This window comes from Dromiciops gliroides, chromosome 1 (genome assembly GCF_019393635.1).
Source record: "Dromiciops gliroides isolate mDroGli1 chromosome 1, mDroGli1.pri, whole genome shotgun sequence".
Classification (NCBI taxonomy): domain Eukaryota; kingdom Metazoa; phylum Chordata; class Mammalia; order Microbiotheria; family Microbiotheriidae; genus Dromiciops; species Dromiciops gliroides.
Window position 1 is genome coordinate 70,143,235 of NC_057861.1, and position 22,066 is coordinate 70,165,300.

The 22,066-nt window shown below is 43.3% G+C and overlaps 2 protein-coding genes across 7 annotated transcripts in view; one reads left to right on the forward strand and one right to left on the reverse strand.

Annotated features, from left to right (window-relative positions):
* Positions 1–22,066, reverse strand: part of RLN3 (relaxin 3) — a 36,513-nt gene that overhangs the window by 2,584 nt on the left and 11,863 nt on the right. The gene's annotated exons all lie outside the window — the stretch shown is intronic.
* RFX1 (regulatory factor X1) overlaps positions 12,912–22,066 on the forward strand; it is a 37,592-nt gene continuing 28,437 nt past the window's right edge. For 4 of the 5 annotated variants that reach the window (XM_043995076.1, XM_043995105.1, XM_043995084.1 and 1 more), the window contains exon 1: positions 13,050–13,246. Coding sequence is in view for 1 of the 5 variants with exons in the window: in XM_043995067.1 (XP_043851002.1) it covers positions 12,927–13,010 (84 nt within the window). In the remaining 4 variants the exon portion in view is untranslated. Of the gene's footprint in view, positions 13,011–13,049; positions 13,247–22,066 lie in introns of those variants that run through there. The other variant, XM_043995067.1, reaches the window with a different exon arrangement.

Genomic DNA, 22,066 nt, shown 5'->3' on the forward strand with positions numbered 1-22,066 from the left:
ACTTGAAGAGGGAGTGAACACAAGTAAATGGTAGAGATTGGGGAAATTTCCCAGAGGAATTGAGCCTTAAAGAAAAGGTACAGGAAGTAGTTAGTTCATTCTAAACATGGGAAATAGCTTGTGCAAATCCACAGAGGCAAGAGGTGGAGGATGGAGTTTGGTGAACAGTTGGTAATCCAGATTGGCTGGGATGTGAAGTCCATGAAATGAAGTACTAAGAAATAAGACTGGAGGATTCAGGAGGGCCTGAATTCAATTCTGGCCGCAGACACTTGACATTTACTGTGTGACCCATGGCAAGTCACTTAACCCTCATTGTCTCGCAAAATAATAAAATAACAACAACAACAACAACAACAACAACTAGTGGATAAAGCACTGTGTGACTCTGGGCAAGTCACTTAACCCTCATTGCCCTGCAAAAAAAAAAAAAATCCCACGAGAAATAAGACTGGGAAGGTGGGTGGTTGCCAGGAAGACATTAAATACCAAGGTTGTTGTGAAGACCCAAGGAGACAGCATACGTAAAGAAATTTACAAACATTAAATTATTGTATAAATGCTATTATTATTCATTAGGAGAAGAGAGTCCCAAAAGGCTTTGAGGTCACAAAGCATCAGGATTCTAACCTAGTTTTCAGCCTCCAAATCAAGTGTTCTTTCCATTACACACACACACACACACACACACACACACACACACACCCCAAAAAAGCAATGTCCAGGGCCTTATATATGGGGCTGAGACCCAGGGAAACATAAACAGAAGTTCTGACACTATTTGAGAAACAGGGCTAAGGGGAACAGACCGAGGGGAATTAAAGGAATCATAGGCCCTGAAAGGTAAATGAGTCAGTCAATAAACATTTATTAAGCATATATTATGTGCCGGATTATGCTAAGTCCTGGAGATACAGAGAAAGATATAAGCCAGTTCCTAACCTTGAGGAGCTCACAATCTAACGGGAGAGATGACATATAAACGCCTATATACAAACAAGCTATATGTAGGATAAATAGGAAATAATCAACAGAGAGAAGGTAATAAAAGAGGGGTTGAGAAAGGCTTCTAGCAGAAAGTAGAATTTTAGCTGGGATGTGACTGAGTAGAGGATAGACTGGAATAGGAAGAGATTTGGGGCAGGCAGACCAACCAGAAATCTATTGCAGTAGTCCAGGCATGAGGAGATTCTACATAAGGATTCTACCAAGGTGGTAGCAGTATTAAAGGAGAGAAGGGGCCTTTTTGAGGGATGTTACAAAAGTAAACATCAACAGGCCTTAGCAATGAATTAGATATGAGAGATGAGAGTGAGGAGGAGGTCAAGGATGGAACCTAGGTTACCAACCTGACAGACTAGTGGTACCCTTCAAATAAGTGGTATATGAATGTAACGGAATACTATTGGGCTGTAAGAAAGGATATGCAAATGGATTTCAGAAAAACCTGAAAAGACTTACATGAATTGATGCTGAGTGAAATGAGGAGAACCAAAGTATAAAGTATCAACAACATTGTGTGATAATCAACTGTGATAGACTTAACTCTTCTCAGCAATGCAATGATCCAAGACAATGCCAAAAGACATATGGTAGAAAATTCTTTCCACATTCAGAAAAAGAACTATATGGAGTCTGAATGCAGACTGAAGCATACTATTTTTACTTTTAGTGTTTTATTATTGCTTTTTTGCTATTCTTATTGATTCTTTCTTGTGGGTTTTTTTTCCTTTTGTTCTGATTAATGTGGAGATTTGTTTAACATGATTGTAATGTATAACCTCTATCAAATTGCTTCCTGGCTTCAGGAGGGGGGAGGGAAGGGAGGAGGGGAGAAAAATTTGGAACTCAAAAAATATCTTTACATGTAATTGAGAAAAATTTAAAATTCAGTATTAGGATACTTTGGAAGGAAGATGGCTTTAGGAGGAAAGATTATGAGTTTATCTCTGAACATGTTGAGTTTAAGATGTTTACAGGATATCCAGTTCAAGATGGGAGATTGGAAGAGAGGTTAGGGCCAGATAATTAGATTTAAGAATCATCAGCATAGAGATGATAATTGAATGAATGAGATGACCAAGTGAAACAGTATAAAGGGAGAAGAGAGCCTAGGACAGACCTTTGTTTAGTGGGCATGACCCAGCTACCTCATTATACAATTTATAGAACAGGACATCTTAGCATTGGAAGGGACCACAGGGGCCATCCTGTGCTGTGCCTGAGCACTCGTCCTCTGCTCTAGCTAAGTCATCTAGCCTTTGCTTGAAGATGTGCACCTCTAGAGACAGCCCATTCCAGCTTGTGGGTAGCTCTTGTACATCAAGCTTCCAATGGCCTTCCATCAACTTCCATGTACTGCTCCTAGTTCCATTATCTGAAGCCAAGCAGAACATGGCTAATCTTCCTCCCATGGAAGAGTCCTTCAGCTAGTATCCTTCTGCTAAATATGTTCTTCTCTAGTTTAAACCTATTTCCTTCTAATTGCCCTTTTATGGCAGAGTCTTCAGCCCCAATCTGCTCATTCTCTTCTGGGCATGCTCCCAGCATCGGGCTTTGGCCTGAACAAGGTCAAACTATTACTTCCTTTGGATGAACACTGCTTTCCTTGCACAGCTAGGTGGCGCTGTGGCTAAGAGCCAAATCCAGCTTCAGAATTTAATGCATTATATGACCTTAGGAAGCTCACTTAATCTTTGTCCCTCAGTTTCTTCATCTGTAACATGGTGAAAATAATAGTACCTACCTCCCAGAATTGTTCTAAGTAAAGTGTTTTTGCAAAGCTTAAAGTGCCACATAAATGCTAGCTATTATTTTCTAAACGCTGGAGTTAGCTTCGTTTGACCGTCAAGTCCCATGTTGAGTTTTCGGTCCATGGACACTTCCAAATCTTTTTCATATAAACTGCTTTCCAGCCACACTTCTCCCATTGATTACTTGTGAAGGTGATTTTTTTTAACCCAAGTGAAGGATTTTTAATTTATCTCAATTTAATTTCATCCTGTTCACTATGGCTCCTCATTCAAGCTGCCAAAAATGTTTTTAGATCCAGACTGTCATACTGTATGTTAGCTATACTTAGCTTTGGGTCATCGGAAATTGGATTCAAAATGTCATCTATGCCTTCATCCAAGTCATTGAGAAAGGTCAAACAGCTCAGGACCAAAGACATCTAGATGGTCCCTGAGGCACTCCTTTCCAAGCTGACATCAACTAATTAATGACTCACCCTTTGGGTCTGGTCATTCAATCAATTCCAAATCCACCCAGCTGTACTCTCACCTAACTCATTTTTCCATCTTGCTTGTGAGGACAACATGAAGAAAATTCTGCTTTTCTGATACATTATGTCTATAATGTCATTGATCTTGCCAGCCTAGAAACCTGTCAAAGGAGGAAAGCTTTTGTCATCTCCTGTGACCTCTTTTTCTTGGTAAAGTTGTATTGCCTTTTTCCTTGCTATCACAAGAATTTCCAAGATATAATTCTTGTTTCCTCCCCCTCTGAATCTTTTAAAAAAACAGCAACAACAACAACGGAATCTGATAAATTATTCCAAATTCTGCAACAATTGCTCCCATTTTTCTAGGGACCTATGGACATTTTTTTCTCTTCAGGGTCAAGATTAGCATGACTTGGGGTAAAACACTGGAAGTTAGGGCTATGGGATTCATGTGACTCAAACACTGATCTGTCTCCTTCTGGGCTTCAGTTGATCTCTCTGCAAATCATGGGTCTTAGGATTCAGAAGGGCTCCAGATTTGAGTCCTATGCATAAGATATGTGTGATAGGTAGCTGTTTAAATCTAGATATGGCTTGAAATGTGGCATACATATCTAACCTGGCATCTGGCTCACCTTTCTAAAAGGGAGCTAGAAATTTCCACATTTGTGGAGATCAGGAGGAGGGGGCAATGGATGGCCATTTGCTCATTTCTTCACTTATGTCCAAAAGGGGTATCGAGCTAGAATTCTCTCTCTCCACCACAACTCAAGTACTGGTAATCTAGGGGTATAATACTTAGGGTCCACTTTGCCTGATCACTCTTCTCAAGGGGAGAGTAGCACTTAGCTTATTATTATGATTATTATAATTTTTTACCAACTTAGCTCTCACCAAAAACTGGCTACAGAAAAGAACATCATGAATAGCTAGGACATTTCTTGTTTGCTTGGCTTTTTTGGTTGTTTTTTGGTGGGTTTTTTTTTTTTTTGCAGGGCAATGAGGGTTAAGTGACTTGCCCAGGGTCACACAGCTAGAATGTATAAAGTGTCTGAGGCTGGATTTGAACTCAGGTCCTTCTGAATCCAGGGCCAATGCCTTATCCACTGCACCACCTAGCTGCCTCCTGGACATTTCTTTATCAAGGTAAACAGTTGACAAAAATTAGGGGAGCTATAGAGAGTTTGCAAAGCCCTTTACAAATATTATGGTAGAGAGGAGGAGTAGGCTGAAGAATAAACAAGAAGTAAAATAAGAGCTCTGAGGCTCAACCAAGGTGAGAATTAATCTTACCGAGGGGATGCCGGTCATTTTAGGCTTCTAGGACTGTGAGCTCTGAAAGTCAAGTTGGGAGGCCAGCATCCCACATGCCTGACTGAGGGCTCCCAGGAGAGCTCCAGAGTCCACCGATGGTCTCTCTTGTCTTTTTTTGTTTGTTGTTTTTTTTTTAAGAAACAAGCCCTTTGACCCCGAGTTATGCACATCTCCCTCACCCAGGTGTGCAGAAGTCAGTCAAAGGGCTTCTTCTTTAAAAAAAATACAAAAATTACCTGCTGTCTAGGGGAGGGGGGAGGGAGGGGGGGGAGGGAGAAAAATCTGAAATTGTAAAGCATGTATAAACAAAAGTTGAGAACTATCTTTACATGTAACGGAAAAAATAAAATATCTCATAAAAAAAAAATACAAAACACCCCAGGTGTGGGCAGAGGTGTTGGATGTGGAAAGTGAACATTCCAATTCAGTTAGACAAACATTTTGTTTGTTTTTGTTGTGGTGGTGGTGTTTTTGGTGAGGCAATTGGGGTTAAGTGACTTGCCCAGGGTCACACAGCTAGTATGTGTTAAGTGTCTAAGGCCGGATTTGAACTCAGGTACTCCTGAATCCAGGGCCGGTGCTCTATCCACTGCGCCACCTAGCTGCCCCTAGACAAACATTTATTAAAGGAACCACTGTGCTGGGTACCCACCCAGAATACAAAGATGAACTGATGACTATGCCTATTCTCAAGGAATTTACAAGTCACATACATTCATGTGGTGTGTTTCATCAGAGCATGATACAAGGTAGCATGGTAAGTGAAAATCAACATTTATTAAGTACCCACTGTGTGCCAAGCATTGTGTTAAGTAGTCGGGATACAAAAAGAGGTAAGACACAGTTCCTGCCCTCAAAGAGCTTACAATCTTTTTTTTTCTTTCCTTTTTTTTTTTTTTGGTGAGGCAATTGGGGTTAAGTGACTTGCTCAGGGTCACACAGCTAGTAAGTGTTAAGTGTCTGAGGCTGGATTTGAACTCAGGTCCTCCTGAATCCAGGGCCGGTGCTTTTTCCATTGCGCCACCTAGCTGCCCCAAGAGCTTACAATCTAATGGGAAATGGGGAGGGGGCAGGAACCTATTTCTTGGGATTTTAAATTGTTCTGCTTGTTGGATGTTGGAAAGATGCAGATTTTAGGCATGTTGCAGGAGGAAGGTGACAAAGGGGTCTTCTTCATTTGGTAAATTCAGGAATAAGATGCATACTTTGGAGGGGCATCTAGGTGGCAAAGTGGATAAAGCACTGTCCCTGGATTCAGGAGGACCTGAGTTCAAATCCAGCCTCAGACACTTGACACTTATTAGCTGTGTGACCCTGGGGAAGCCACTTAACCCCAATTGCCTTAAAAATGTAATTGGGAAATATTTAACAAAATAACCAAAAATACAATTAAACATAAATAACATTACATTTTAAAACTAAGTCAATATGCTGCCTACTGGGATCCTGATGTCCTAGATTAGTGGCCCCCATTTCTATTTGAGTTTGACACCAAGGTAGACTACAAAGGGGGGTGGTTCCTGTGAAATAAGTCTAAGGCTAACATGTAGAAGGCCCTGAATGCTAGAATCAGTTTTCATGAACAAAAAATTCCTTCTAAATTATTCCCAACAAATGGTTTATATATAGTATGCTTAAAGACCTCCCAATGAGCATTCATACCTCTAGAGGCAGCCTATCTTTCCTAAGATAATATTCATTCATTCATTCGTTCGTTCATTCATTCATTCATACATTTTGGTGAGGCAATTGGGTTTAAGTGACTTGCCCAGGGTCAAATAGCTAGTAAGTGTTAAGTGTCTGAGGCCGGATTTGAACTCAGGTCCTCCTGACTCCAGTGCTGATGCTCTATCCACTGTGCCACCTAGCTGCCCCCTAAGATAATATTTATAAAAGCTCTTAACACAGTCTGACATATACATAGTAGGCACTTAATGCATGTTTCCTTCCAGGCTTCAAATTCTTCAACTAACCCTCTTATGCTTTCTAGTTTCTATGTTTTCTAGTACTCACAATGCTGGTTGACTTCTGAATCCCCCTCCTTTGTCTAAGTCTTTCCTAAAACAGGATGCCCAGAACTGAGCATGGTTCTCCAGATGTAGACTCACAAAACATGCATATATAGTAACAGTTATTCCTTCCCTCTTTCTAGACAATGATATATAATCTGAATTCCGTCTAGAATAAAAAACCAGCTATGCTGGTTGCCCTAACATACTGTTGATTTCTCTAACTTGTGGTCCCCTAAAATCCTCAGATTTCCTTTGGTTTTTCACATTGTGTATTTAGAAATTTTATTTTGGAACTCAGGTGAAGAAATAAACATTTACCCCTATTAAATGTCTTCTTTGGCCGGCCTATTGGTTTGAGCATGTTTTGGATTTGGTCTAAGTTAGCTAACCCTCCAAAAGCTCTGTTTCATCTGCAGATATGACATGCAAATATTGACCTCTAGAGCCTTCATAAAGTTGGATCCACACAGTAGAAAAGCCTCTTCCTTGAGGGTATCAATCATCTCCAATTTTTGAATCTGCATCCCTCAGCACCTAGCACATTAACAGGCACTTAATACTTGATCCATAAAAATGATCCATAGCAAAGGGCCAGGAGACCGCTAGCTCTTCCTGAGCGACTGTTTTACACTAGAGACCTTCCATTAAAGTGGCCAATATTGACTCATTGATGATTCTTTGGATCCAGTCATTAAATCAGTTCCAATCCTATCAGACAGTACCATCTGTTTGTTTGTTTGTTTGTTTTTTTCAGGGCAATGAGGGTTAAGTGACTTGCCCGGGGTCACACAGCTAGTAAGTGTCAAGTGTCTAAGGTCATATTTGAACTCAGGTCCTCCTGAATCCAGGGCCGGTGCTTTACCACTGCACCATCTAGCTGCCCCAGACAGTACCATCTGTACATTGTATCACCCAAAACAAGGAGAGTGTCTTCATTTTATCACAAACATGCAAACAAAAATGCTTCCTTCAAATCTACAGTTTTCTTCTGTACCAATCTAGTTTCCCTGGCAAACAAGGAGGAAAGAAGAATTACAAAGATGTGTGAAACATCCAAGGTGGGTCTTTGTCATCACACTGCCTTCCCTAAGTACTCACAAGCCAACTGCTTAATAATGTCTTCTATGATTTTTCTAAAAATAGATGTTGAGTTTACCAGTCAATAAGAATTTGCTGGCTCCACCCCATTCCCTTTTTTGAGAATTACAGCAACAACATTTGCCCTTCTCCAATCCTGCAGCAGATTTTTTATTCTCCAAAGATCTCCAGCATTAAAAAACAAACACCAAAAAAAAAAAAAAAAGAAAGAAAGAAATAGTCTTTGATGGCTAAATGCTCACATTCTACTGGAATCAAGGAAGATTCATAGTCAAAGGAATGGGAGATATAAACAAAACAAAGCAAACATTTGAGTGCTCATTCCAAACAAAAAGGAGAGAGTGAGAAGAGAAGGAGATGATCGAGAGGTGTAGACAAGAGGTATCAAACACGAAAGCCACTTTCTGGGTCAGCAATCACATCTGTTCAAAACCACCTTTTTGGATTGAGATACATCTCAATATCTATCATTCATCCATCTATCTGTCTATCATCTATCTATCTGTATATCTATGTGTCTGTCTATCTATCTAATCTTTCCCCTTGAGGGTTTTCATTTCAATAACCATTTTTGTTCTCTCCTCATCCCAAGTTGATATTTCACCCTAACACGAACACCAATACTACACTACTTGTGATATGGTGAAAACATCATAACACTTGGTGTTGGGTGTTAAGGTTGATTCAATAAGGGGGTTGAAGATAATATATGACAATCACTATTTTTCTTGGGCTATGAGACCCACTTGGGATGTTGTAGGGATTTGGGGCGGGGGAGGGGGGCTATAGACTGGCCATCTGAAATTCTCTGCAAATAACTTTTCTTAATTAAATGGAATTTATTTTTTGTATTCTAGGAGGGATACAAGAAATGCTGGCGCACGCTCACTGCTTTCATGGAGTTTATAATCTAGAGAGGGATAAACCCCATGCACAAATGCAATCCAATTATCATGACAATTGTTGCTGCTCTCCAAAAGTCTTCCTCTACTTTTCCTGATTAACAAATGAGATCAGGACATATGAGTTTGTATCTTATATCGTGTAGGAGATAAGGGGAGATCACAAGATTTTTGAGCAGAGGAATGATAAGTAGCGCATTGGGAAGATTCTTGAGTTTTCAAAGGTGTGTAGGATAAATTAGAGAGGGAAAAGACCAGTTACCAATTAAGACGTTACCATAATAATTCAAATAAGGGGCAGCTAGGTGGCGCAGTGGATAAAGCACTGGCTGGATTCAGGAGGACTTGAGTTCAAAATTTGTCCACCTCAGACACTTGATGCTTACCAGCTGTGTGACCCTGGGTAAGTCACTTAACCCTCAATGCCCCACTTTAAAAAAATAAAGTAAAAGTCCTTTAAAAAAAATTCAAATAAAGAGGAAAGCCTGCAACTAAAGCCACAGAAGTGAGGCCCAGATAGGAGGAGGTCATGGACCAATAATGGAGAATGATGAAGCCAGGAAACCAGTTAGAAGGTTACAATAATAATTCAAGCAAGGGTTGATGAGGGCCCAAACTGGGCTTTCATGTAGAACCACCAGTGGTGCTTGAAGAGAGGGATTCTATGCAGAGGTAAAGGAGTAAGAGTGCATGCCAGAGAGTCCTCTTTTGGATATGCCTGAGTTTGAGATTTCACTGGGTTACCTAGTTTGAAATGTTCAAGAAGAGTTTTAAATCATGTAAAGAGGCATCAAGGGAGGACCTGAGTGGCATGATGCATGGGAAAGATATTGATCTGCATAGAGACTGAGTTCAAATTCTAGTTCTGATCCTTATTTGTCAGAAGCCACAGGAGCTGATGTTAGAAAAGAGTCTAGAGAAAAAAGAGGGCCTAGAATCAAGAGCCCTTGGAGAGCACCCACTGGGAGCATAATGATGATCTAGCAAAGGAGACCAAGAAGATACCAACCAATCCAACAGACTGGAAGATTCGAACCAGGAATAAGGGTATCCAGGAGGCCCTTAATGGGGAGTCAATGTTGATGTCAAAATGCTGCAGACAGGGTCAAGAAGGATTAGGACTGAGAAATTCCAGGTTTCCAGATTCTTGGTATTTTGGAGAGGGAAGTTTCAGTTAAGGGACTAAGTAGGGTTAACTCTAGATAGCAAAGGATTGAAGAGAGCAAAGAAAGCAGAGGCAAGTTATTTTGCATGTTACCTTCCCCATTAAACTGTGAGAGTTCTTAGACAGTAGGGACTGGGGGTGGGGCTTCTTTTTGGTTTTTTGTATCTTCCCAATGCTTACAATGCTTAGTCTAGGGCACATAGTACCAGGAGCTTAATAAATTTTAAAGGAGTTTGAGGAAAGGGAGGAATATAAAAGAGCTAGAAAGGTTTGTTTGTTTGTTTGTTTTAAGGCTGGAGCATTGGGCCTGTTTGGCAGCAGGGAAAGAACCGAATTTTGGAGGGAGAATGGAGATAATGAAAGTTGCAATCTGCTGAAGACTGGAGGTATTGGGATCCAAGGACACATGTGAAGCATTGGCCACTTGGCAAGGAGATTGTAGGAAAGGAGTGTTAGGGGATATCTTAAGGTATTTTCAGTTAGGGAGAAGGGGAGAAGGAGAAGCTTACACATAGAATGGCCTCAATTCTCATATCAAAAGAGATGAGATAATCAGCTGAGAAAAAGGGACAGGCTGAGGAGGGAAGAGAAGGTTTGAAATGGTTTCTGGGACACTGAGATTGTTAGAGGACAAAAGAATTGCCTTCTTGCAGTGAAGGCCCAGTTGATGTTAGATAACATGATAAAACATACTTGGGATTGGTATCTACTTCTGCCTCACAGGTTTGTTGCAAGAAACATGTCATAAAAACTCCTGGGGGCAAGGATCAGAGCCTTGTGGGGCTTCAGAGAGAAAAACTGAGGCACACAGGACTCTTGTTTGAAGAATCCAAGGTTATGTCAGAATGTTTCCTCCAGGAGACATGGGCTTTCCTCATCCCTTGCAAGTTGCTAGTGTTCTCCTCATCCCCTAAAAATTACTTCGTAATTTTATTTTATACATTTTGTATTTACTTACATACTTGGATACAGTGTTATTTTCCCCCATGCTATTTGTAAGCTCCTTTCATTTTCGTCTGTATCCCATCACAGTGCACTTGCACAGTTAATGTTTTTTTAATTGAAGGGCCATCTAGCCGATTCATCATTTAGAAAGTGACTTTGGGTCACACAGTTAATAAGAACAATCAGGACTTGACTCCCAGCATGCTATTCAGCTTTTCCAATGATCAAAGTTATATCATTATCCAAAATATTATTGAGAGTTGAGTGAGGGCTGCTGGGTAGGGTGGATACAAGCTCCAGCACTGCCCGCCCCCCCCCCCCAACCCTCAGCTTAGCTTAAATTTCCAATCTAGTTTAAGATAAACCTACTTCCCTCCCCAAAAACACACACACTCCCATAAAGTAAAGTTCATTGACAGTAGGAGATACAAGAACCAGAAGAGAAGTCACAGCATCTTTTAGAGAGAAGAAAATCTCCTCCCACTCCAAACCTGGGTTTAGTTTTGAAATTCATTACCAGTAGACCCTCAGTAAATTCTACTTCTCCTATCTTAGAATTTTAGAAGCAAAATGCTATGAAGCTGCAGACGCCAAACATTTTACTTCTGTCTAAAACTAACCCTCTGTAAACCAGATACCAAAGCACAGGAATGGCCATGATATCTCGTTGTTTCCTGGTTCTGAGGACAGGTTCTCTCTGTGTTTGGAGCGAAGGGAAGAAAGGGCAGCCTGGAGAAATCTTCAAAGGTTGTTTTGAAACAGGCAGTTCTCTATATGATAATAACTAACAACAATAGCTAACATGTAGCTTTTACTATGTGCCAAACACTGTACTAAGAGCTTTACAATTCTCATCTCATTTGGTCCTCACAACAAATCCTAGGATGTTGGTGCTATTTATCCCCATGATGAAGAAACTGAGACAAACAGAAGTTAAGTAGATTTGCCCAGGGTTTCACATACAGCCAGGAAATGTCTGGGTCCAAATTTGAACTCGGGTCTTCCTGACTCCAGGCCCAACTTGTCTCTATCCATTTCGTCGCCTAGCTGTCCCAATTTTGGGATCCAAAATCATCTCAACATGAATCATATAAAGCCTAACTTATTATAATAGCCTTAAGAGCTGGCAAAGTCTTTCTTAAGACCATGTAATACAAACCCCTCCTGCACAGATACGGGGGCTCAGGTCCAGAAGGGGGGAGAGTGACCTTGGCCAGGGTATCATATAACAGCCTATGAGGAAAGGAGTTTACATTTTTAAAAAGTTGGACTTCTGGATTCCAAATGCAGGCTGGTGGGAGGGAGGCGAGGTGAAGACAGTGCACTCCAGGACACATCAGAAGGGCTTCCGGGAGGCACCCGGCTCGCAGACTGACCCCCGGCAGGGTCTCTAGGGGCGCGGAGCGCGCCAAGGGCGCCGACAGACTAGCCGGCGGGTCCCAGCTCTGAACTTTGCTTATCTCGCCTCATTACCGAGGCCGCTAATTAAAGTCCCCCGCCCATTCCGAAGACCTTTCGGAAGCCGGAGAAGTCGCCGCCTGCGAACACCAGATAGCAGAAGACGCGGCAATGACAACCTTGACCTTTCCTGCCCGCCAGCCGGAGCCTCAGCCCGGCGGGGCGCAGGCCGGAGAAGGGTACGCTGGGGGCAGGAGCTGGCAGGGTTCGAAAGCCTGGGTTCCGCAGAACCAAGCGCTAGGCGTCCCCCCTTCCTTCCCCAAGCTAGCGCATTGTGACGTCACGAAGCTCCTCCTCTCATTTCAGAAGCTAACTACACAGAGGAGGGGAACTGTGACATCAGGAATCGGAGAAGGGTGGTGACGACAGACAGAGGTGCAAGGCCGGCATCTGGTCGCGTAGGAAGGGTGAAAGTAGGAACTCTGTGCCGCAGGATCGGACTACGATTCCCGCCTGCCCTTTCGAGTCGCGCACGCGCACTATCCCTCCAGCCCACAGACACTGCCCACTCCTTACTATCCCTTCTAGACTGGGGGGGGGGGGTTGTTCTCACTCCCCCCGCCTTTGGGATGAATGACAGACATTTTAGTCCAATAGAAAGACATATTCCCAGTAGTTTGTCCAATCGTAACCTTATCAGCACTATCTCTTCCCCTACCCAGACGACTTTCAGGATTTCTCGCGGGAGTGATGGGCTGCACTTCCAGTCGGAGCGAAGTTCCGTTTGATGGGCGTAGGTGCAGCTGAATCGGGGCGCCGGGTGTTCGAGCGGGCGCTGAAGAGCGTGCCTATAAGCCAATAATGTTGAGATGCTGAAAAACGGACAGCAGCACCACCCAATAGCTTCCCGAGCCGTTTCCAATCAGCGCAGGCACCGCCCCCTCATGCCTGACGTAAGTAGGGTGGGTAGCAACAGTTGCCCCGGTGAAGGAAACGGAGGCGCCATAGCCACGGTAGTCGTGGCGACCAAGCAACCCGGCAACGCGAGTCAACAACAACAACCGCCCCGGCCGACCCCCCCCACCCCCCCTGCCCGGCTTCGGGACCCTGGCAAATTCCACCCCCCAAAAAAATCTTCTCCGAGGCCCCCCGGAAACCCCCTCGGCGGACAGAAGTGGGGAAAGCTGAGGTAACGGGGGCGGCCCCCGGGGCTGCGGGCCGGACCGTGGGCGAAGGGATAGATGAGGTCTATGGGGGGGGGGTCCTACTGTAATTACAGTCCGGAGGGGGGGAAAGGGGGCGGGCGGTCAAAATGGCGACTGCGGCGCCCCGGCTGCGGCTTGTCGAGACTGTGCCGTGGGGGAGGGGGGCAAAAGGCGGCGGCGGCGACGGCTGCAAGGGCGCTGCGCTGGAGGGAGGACAACACCCCTTCCCCCTCCCCCCCTCCGCCCTATTGGGCCCGACCCCTCCCGGAAGGGAGGGCACTACCCGCCTCTCTGTGGAGACTGGCGGGGCGGTGTGGGGGCTTTTATATCGGGGGGTGGGAAGGGGCGGGGCCCAGAAGGTTGAGCCAATGGGAGCGAGGGAGGGGTGCGTGGGCGTGTCTATGGCAGGAGGGCGGGGCTTCCTGTCAGGTGTGGGCGGGGCCAATAGGGAGGTTGGTTGCTTGGGGAGGGGGGGTGGGAGTGTGGAGAGCAGAAGAGGAAGCCTGGGCAGAAGATGGGGTGGATCCCAGAGCAGTTGAAGTTCTCTCCTCGGGGGCCCACTCACTTGACCCAGTGCCAATCATTCAAGAGGGTGAAGCCCTTCTCGAAAATGGGCCCTAGCATTTCTGGGGAAGCTCTAATTTGCAACCCCTTAGTTTCAAAGGGACAACTGTTCAATTTACAAACTGTCATCTTGAGCAAAGCTTTGCCGGCTCTCTGGGCCTTAGTTTCCCCCTCTGCAAAATGGGTTGAATAATTCACTTTTCTGCTCCTCCTTTCCAGATATCCAACCTGTTGGTGGTGTTTTTTCTCCCAGTACCCAGTGGTTTTCTCATTCATTTTTAAAAACTAGTTCTCTGTTTGCTTGAATTGTGTGTTACTTGAGTATCTAGCCTTCTCTGTTTAAATACTGGTCTCAGCTAAGACTTTTGTGCCCTAGCATGCTTTCCTCTTCCAAGGATGAGAGATTGTTCAAGGCCTTGAGAAGGCTAGTTGAAGTTCCATTGAGGAGTTGTTGACCAAGAAAGGTGGTGAAAAGGGGCCAGATTGGTGTTGGCTTAAAGGACAGGCGTGGTTCCAAGCAGGCCAGATGTAGAGAGGGAATGTTTCTAAAGCAAAGGAAAGCAAATTACTTATCTGTCTTATGTTTTGTCAGTGGTGAGGCTCCAGGATTCAGATGTGATGACTAATGGATGTGTCCTTCAGGACCTATCTACCATCTAACTTCCCCACCTCTTCCCCCCTTTCAGTAATGGATATTAAGTATTAAGTAATGCAAAATGTTATCCTGAAATTTCTCTGAGTCCTTGAGCTGCTTCTCATATCCAGACACGAGTTTTTTTGGTGTCAGTCAAGCCCCAGCCAATGTCAGCTAGGCCATTTTAAGCTAGTCACATGTCTCAGAAAAGGTGCCAGCTGCCAGGATCATATGTGCAGAAGTGGGATGCTGTGGTAGGGACAGACTAGCCCAAGAAGTGCATGCAAACCCCTGCTGCAGTTTATGAAAGGAGTTTCTTCCTGCCTATTAGATTCGAAATTAAATGCTTGTGTTTGGGTCCAAAAAGGAATAACTCCATTGGTTGATGTGGGTTAGATTTGTTAAAGTGTCAGAAAAACCAGTAGCACTGTGTTTATGATTACTGTGGGGCTCTTCAGATAGCAGAGCAATTCCCTTTAAGAAGGGAATTGTAAATCTCCAGCATGCTGTTTCTATCTTATAAAAAATTTTAAATCCCTTGTTATTAAACAAGACCCTACTAAAACCTTATTCGTTTCAGCCTAACCAATCCCCCCAATCCCCCAAGAGAATTCAGGTTTGGGATCTAAGCTTTATAAAGGTCACCTTTAGAAAGGAAATAAATGTACTTGACATGAGTTGGCCCTGTCTGGAGCAAAAGATGAATCCATTCGATCAATGATGATTAAACAGAAAATGTGTTCACATGTGGGAAAACCAAAAGACCGAGGAGACTTTAGCATTTCATGAAAGTCCAAACCCAGGTCCTAAATCTTGCATTTGCAGCATTAGCAAGTACTGTATTTTGAACTCATCATCACCCTACAAATTCAATCTGAAAACTTTTTAACTTCTCTTGGCCTAGCTAAAGCAAATAATATTATCATTAGCACATCTCTTAGAATTGTAGCATTTGCATTTTTCTTCTTTTAATTTAGGAAAGCAGCAGTCTAAGGTAAAATTACTGGTAATAGTTTGATTTTAAAGGGTTGGGGTGAGAGTTGTCGTGCGTGTGTGATATGCAAGAAAACTGGCACAGGCCAGTCAGCCTCTTGAAAGTTTGTCCGCAGAATCTGGAGTGTTGGCCTCAGAAGGCATCTGGCCCATCCTGGGTCTGTACAGGAATCTGCTTTACAACACCTGCAATAAATAGGCAGGCAGCCTCTGCTCAAAGGCCTCTCCAGTGATGCCCCCAGAGCAGCCCAATCTACTGAGCTTTTCTGCTATTTCCCACTGCCGTTTCTAGTCATGTGCCCTGAGGCCAAGTAGGATAAAGATGTCCCCTCCAATTTTCACTTCTATGGTGGTTCTCTTTTGTGTCATTTCTTCAGACACTTGAAGATAGCCATCATATCCCTGGGTCTTTTATCTCTAGGCTCAGCATTCCCAATTCCTTCACCTGATCTTAGTCATTCTGGATGCATTCTAGATCGTCAGTGTTTTTCAATTCAACAAAAACTAATTGAGTTCCTACTATGTTCAAAGTACTGTGTTAAGGGCTAGGGTTCCAAAGAACTAAATAGTGTCTGTCTTCAGGAAGCTTACATTCTACTTCTTAAAATATGCCACCCAGAACTGAATACGGTTACTCCAGATACACAGTCTGATCAGGGCCGATCACAGAACTCATTCTGGAACAGGGCACATCTATGAATATTGCCTAATAATAGATGTGGAAATTCCCTTTAGCTTTCTGGGTAAGAAACATATTAATTCCCTTAACTCCTTCCTCTACCCTTGGAAAATAGAGAGGGGTTTTTCCTGCCTATATTTTGGTTCCCAGTATGCTAAACAGCTTGCTTGAGTGAAGAAGAAACAGAACCGATCTATACTATGCCGTAGACTTTCCAAAATGCATCCTTGAGTTGGTAACAAAAGCAAAGCAGCTCAGGAAAACACTGGGAGGGCCTGTCTAGCAATGGCCCATTCTAGCGCTGGCATCCCCACCCCTCTCCTTTGAATCACCCTGGTTCCTGTGTAGGAGGAGGAAGAGGCAGGGCAGAACCAAATCAGGCCCTCCCAAGGATGTCAGACCCATACAGTAGACAGTTCCTCCAAAACACTGCCTTATAGGGACAGTAAGTGGCTTTCTCCAGAGCTTTCACCTAGGGACTTACCCTTTTTTTGGTCTATTAGTGCTGTGCAACTCTTTGTGATCCCATTTGGAATTTTCTTGGCAAAGATATGAGAGTGGTTTGCCATTTCCTTCTCCAGTTCAATTTACAGATGAGGAAACTGAGGCAAACAGGGTGAAGTGATTTGTCATGGGTCACACAGCTCCTAAGTATCTAAGGCCAGATTTGAATTGAATTACTCTTGATCCAAGGGCCAGTACTCTGGCACCATCTGGGCCAGGCACCTACTATTGGAATCCTTTATCCAATCCAGGAATATAAGCCTAAATGCCAGAAAAGGAGTTATTGACTTGGAGTAAGGTAGTCACCAATCCCTTCTGGGAGTTAACTGCCTTACTCAGAAGGGCCCCAAGCACTTCCTAGATGCCATTTGGTTCAGACTAAGACAGAGAGAGATTTAACTTGGGTCCCTGGAGCTGCTGGCCACAAACAAAATTTAGCTCTAGAATGACAGGGTTTCTCATCTCAGGAGCTCCTGTAAAAATTCATCCATAAGATTCCCTATTATGAAAACAGGGCAACTTTTATATAGTGTTGTGTCTCTGTTTGCTGAAGTTTAGCTAGACCAGATCTTTCCAACTCTTATATCCGTAGTGATAGCCCGAATTTTCCCAGACAGAGGAGATATTTCCATTACTGACCTCCCTCCTACTTTGTATCTCTACTTAGCCCCAACTCATTGACCCTTTTCAGGTCCTGATGTCCTTCAAACTTGTACTTCCAAAGGGAGGCAAGGGATGGACGGAAGATCTAAAAGCCTTTTGGGCTCAGTGCTCTTGAGAAATAACCCAAACCATTGGGGCTAATTTCCTGGCCGGCTGGGATTGCCTGAAGGCCAGATTCCTGGTTTAGCCAACATGGCTTGGAAAGCCTGATTCATCTTCCTCTAAAAACAGCCATGCTTGTTCTCTGTTCTCTGTGTTCCAAACCAACTGACCAGGCTCCCAGGAACTGTCAGAACACGGCCTGTTCCATGACAGAGACAGATGGTGGACCTGTCCTCTCAGTGGTTAGAGGAACAGAGCCTTCCTGTCTGTGGGCAGAGGGTATCTCACTTCTGTGAGACCGAAGGCTAACTCCAAGAGAATGAATGCCAAAGCATTTGTTCTACCTATACTAGAATCCATCATATCAAATGAGATGAATTTGTGAAGCTCTTAGCACAGTGCCTGGCACACAGTAGGTGCTATATAAATGCTTATTCCTCTACCTTCCCCTTTCCCTTTCCCTTTCCCTCCCCCTTCATATAATCCACCTGTAGCCCTAGCTGTTACTCTAATCTCCTTGAGGGAGCAATTTGATTCAGAACTGGGAAGACCACAAGCTCCCTATATTTCCCTATCCATCCCTCTTCTGGCCTATCACCATTTATATAAGGTCAAATTTGTGCTTGGGACAAGGGGCAATTTGGTAGAGTAGAAAATTACCCATGTGACCTTGAGGACATTACTTCTCTTCTCTAAGCCTCAGTTTCCTTACTTGTAAAATGATGATGTTGAACCAAATGACCTCTAAATCTCCTTTTAATTCTCATTTGATGATCCCATAAGAAGTACCTCCTCTTAGCCTCCCTGGTTTCCTTCAGGACTCAGCTCAAAAGCTCCCAGGCCCAGGCCCCCTCCCTCCAGCTGAGAAAGCCTTTCCCTTTCAGATGCCTTCGATTTACTCTCTCTCAGTCATGTCCCTAGGTGTTTATATTTTGTCTTTCCCATTAGGATGGGAGCATCTGGAGGGCAGGAACTGGCTTTTGCTTTTCTTTGTATGCCCAGTGCTCAGCGCATGCCTGGCACAAAGTCACTGTACTTGATAATGCTCATTGACTGGCGGACTGAATGACTAGAGTCAGTCCTTAGGTTAGAAATGTCCAATTGTTATTTTACAATTCTAGTCCTCCCAGATGAATCCCTGGCAGGAAAATCCTCCTCATCCTGTCTTCTATCAGTCTTCCTCCAGGGGTGATGAAGGTTCTTGCTTTTTAATCTGAGCATTTCAAGAGTATTATACTTAACCAGTGTTCACTTAATTTACATTTTGGTAGCCTTTCCTACCATTAAATTGTATCATTTCTTATATCGTCTTTTTGTCTTTGCTTTCTTCATTCCATATTACTTCATGAAAGTCTTCCCATGGTTTTCTGAACCTATCATATTCAGTATAATTTATAGCACATTTCTAGTACATTCATGAGCCACAGTTTTTCAGCCATTTCCTAAACATTAAACACATATTTGGTCTGCATATTTTTGTTGTCACAAATGTTGTTGCTAAGCATTGTTTTCAGTTGATGATCATCTTTTGGCATAATTCTGAGAGAATATTAGACTTATATTAATAACTAATTATTGTGAGCCACCTTTTTCCTTCTATTTTATTTTTTCCCACTTAATAGTATTTTATTTTTTCCAGTTATATGTAAAGATTCTTGATTCTATTCTAATGCATTTTCACCAAACTGAATTAAAGGCCTTGAAAGACAAACCTTTCAGTCACTCTGGACTTATTATTATCACTTGCTTCCAGTCCCCTCTGCCTCTTCCCCGCCTTAAAAGACCAGCTTCAGGGAGAGAACACAGATCACACTGGATTGAGCCCATGGGCCTTCCAAGATTTCTGTACCCACTGGCTCCAAAGCAGTGCACTGTCCAAGGTGGTTATCCGTGTCAAAACCTTAAAGCCCTATATGTCCCAACTTCTCTCTTTAGCCTTTTCTGCCTAGCTTAGATGCAGACAAACCCTTTCTGTTCCTTATGGTACTCTCTTTGAAGGACCCTTAGATTTATAAAGATGTTTCCTACCTTTAGAAGGAAGGACTCCTTTTTGGTACTGAGCTCACCTTGTTAGAGGGTGTTTTTTTTGTTTTGTTTTGTTTTTTTTGCCGGGCAGTGAGGGTTAAGTGACTTGCCCAGGGTCACACAGCTAGTAAGTGTCAAGTGTCTGAGGTCAGATTTGAACTCAGGTCCTCCTGAATCCAGGGCCGGTGCTTTATCCACTGCACCATCCAGCTGTCCCCCCTTGTTGAATTTCAAAGAATTCTTATATCTAAATCCATGCCTACCAGTCCACACCCATCATCATTTTTATCATAATTCTCTGAGCTCAGCCTTTGCCTTTGTAGACCAAACAGTCCTTGTTTCTTTAGTGTGTCCTCAGGCCCTGGTCAATTCCTTACCTGCTAGGACTCTGGTCTTTTTGTTGTCATACTCTGAGAATTCTCTAGTTCCATGTAGTTTCCCTAGACATGGGGCAACAGAGTTTGCGTTGTGGATATACCACAGGTTTTTTAATAAAGGAAGAAGCAGATTTTCTGGTGTTTTCAATCTTTCTTGATGAGGCTCAACATTTTCTTGGCCTTTTTGACAATAGCAGCACATTAGGTTAGGTCAGTGACCTCACACTCTATTAATATTTACAAACTTCTCTTCAACCTCTTTCCATCTTGTTGAGCTCTCTTCAAAAAGCATGACATCCCTAGTGACCCCCTCCAGTATTAGTTGCTCCTTCTCTTATGTTCTCTGATATACTGGGTTATGAGGATGAGTTCTCACACTCTTTACTCCTCACTGCCACTTTCAGACCCTTCTTCTGCCACCATCACTCAGAAAACACGTTTCCTTTAAGGTTTACTCCATCTGTATTACCTAGCCTAAATTCTTATTGCTTTGATCTACCAGCCCTATGACAGGACCATTTTTTAAGGATGAGGCAGACCTATATGTGGTGTAGGCAACGTAGAAAAGAGCCAGTAATGAGAAAAGAGGGAATATAAGAAAGAGGGAATGATGGATGGGGTGAACTCCTGGGGAAGGAGATGGGGAGAGAGAAAAATCTCCTTCTTTGAAAATTACACATGTATTCTCAAAGATTTTGTACCTGACTCATTCAATATCTTTCTCTCTTTCTCTCTCTGTCCCTCTGTCTTTCTCTGTCTCTGTTTCTCTTCCTCTTTCTCATATCATAGTAAAAGACTTTAATTCAATTTAACAAGCATTTATAGAATACCATCTAGGTGCCAGAGAGGCAGAGTAGTATAATAGATAGAGAGTTGACCTTGGAGCCAGGAAGAACTGACTTCAGGTCAGACACATATTGGCTGGATAGTATTGGGCAAGTCACTAAACCTCAGTTCTATTGGAACTTTCCAAGTAACAGAGAAGGTTCTGGCCTGCCTGTGTAGGACTGTCATCATTGGGAGTTCCCTGTACCAATACTAGGCACTGGGAATAAAAATACAAAAACGACAACTAGTTCTTGCCTTCAAGGATCCTACATTTCACTAAGAGTTACCACATAAGCAAAAACAAATACAGTACAAAGAAAGTTGAGAAGACTAACAACTAGGAAAATCAGGAGGTGCTTTGTCAGCTGCGCTCAGGAGAAAGTAGAGATGAGGCGAGCATACATTCCATCCTTGAGGATCCATCTGGAACTGTGCCACCACTGTGGCACCGAATTCTAAAATGCCTTGTCTCCAGTCATAAAATCTTCTTCCATTCATCTCTCCTTCCAAATCTTCTCTTTGGTCTCACCACAGTCCAACATTTAGTCTTCCTCACCTCTCCCTGTTCTCCCAGTCCATCACCCTCTACTCTGACCTGGTTTGGAGCTGTTGTTATTTGGCCTTTCTTTGTATTCCTGGCACATATCCCAGTGCCTGGCACACAGGTGCTAACCAAGCATTAACTTGACTTGACCCTAGAATTGACCAGTTCAGCTATGCTTTGTCTTCTACCCTGGAGTCCTTGCCCCTTTGTAACACTACTCCTCATTCCCTGCCAATCCCCAAACTGGGTTCACTCCTGCTGTCTACCTTCCCCATTCATACTTCAGAGCTGCTGTCCACCACTAAAGGATGTTATTATGCAATGCCAACTGGAGGTCCTTTACCAATTACTTAGTCAACAAGCATTTATTAAGCACCTACTATGTGCTAAAATTCATATTATCTCATCTGAGATCTCACTGCTACACAGCCATCCCTGTATAGACTATCCCATTCTTTTTTGTTTGTTTTTGGTTTTTTGTGAGGCAATTGGGGTTAAGTGACTTGCCCAAGGTCACACAGCTAGTAAGTGTCAAGTGTCTGAGGCCCGATTTGAACTCAGGTCCTCCTGAATCCAGGGTCGGTGCTCTATCCACTTCGCCACCTAGCTGCCCCTATCCCATTCTTTTTAAAACATGTTCCAAACCTTCTCTTCTCTCTTCCAAACCCCAAAACCACCCCTACTCCCAGCAGATGTTTTTGCATCTTCCTTCTCTGAGAATACTGAGGCCATCTGTCATGATCTCCCACTTCCCCCCACTCGATCCCTCCTCTACATTTTCACTGATCCTTGCCTCCTGTAATCTGAGGAAGATATGGTGGTTCTTATCAAGGCCACTTTTCTACCTGTCCTTTCCATATCTTCGTCCAGGAATTTACCTCATCCATCATG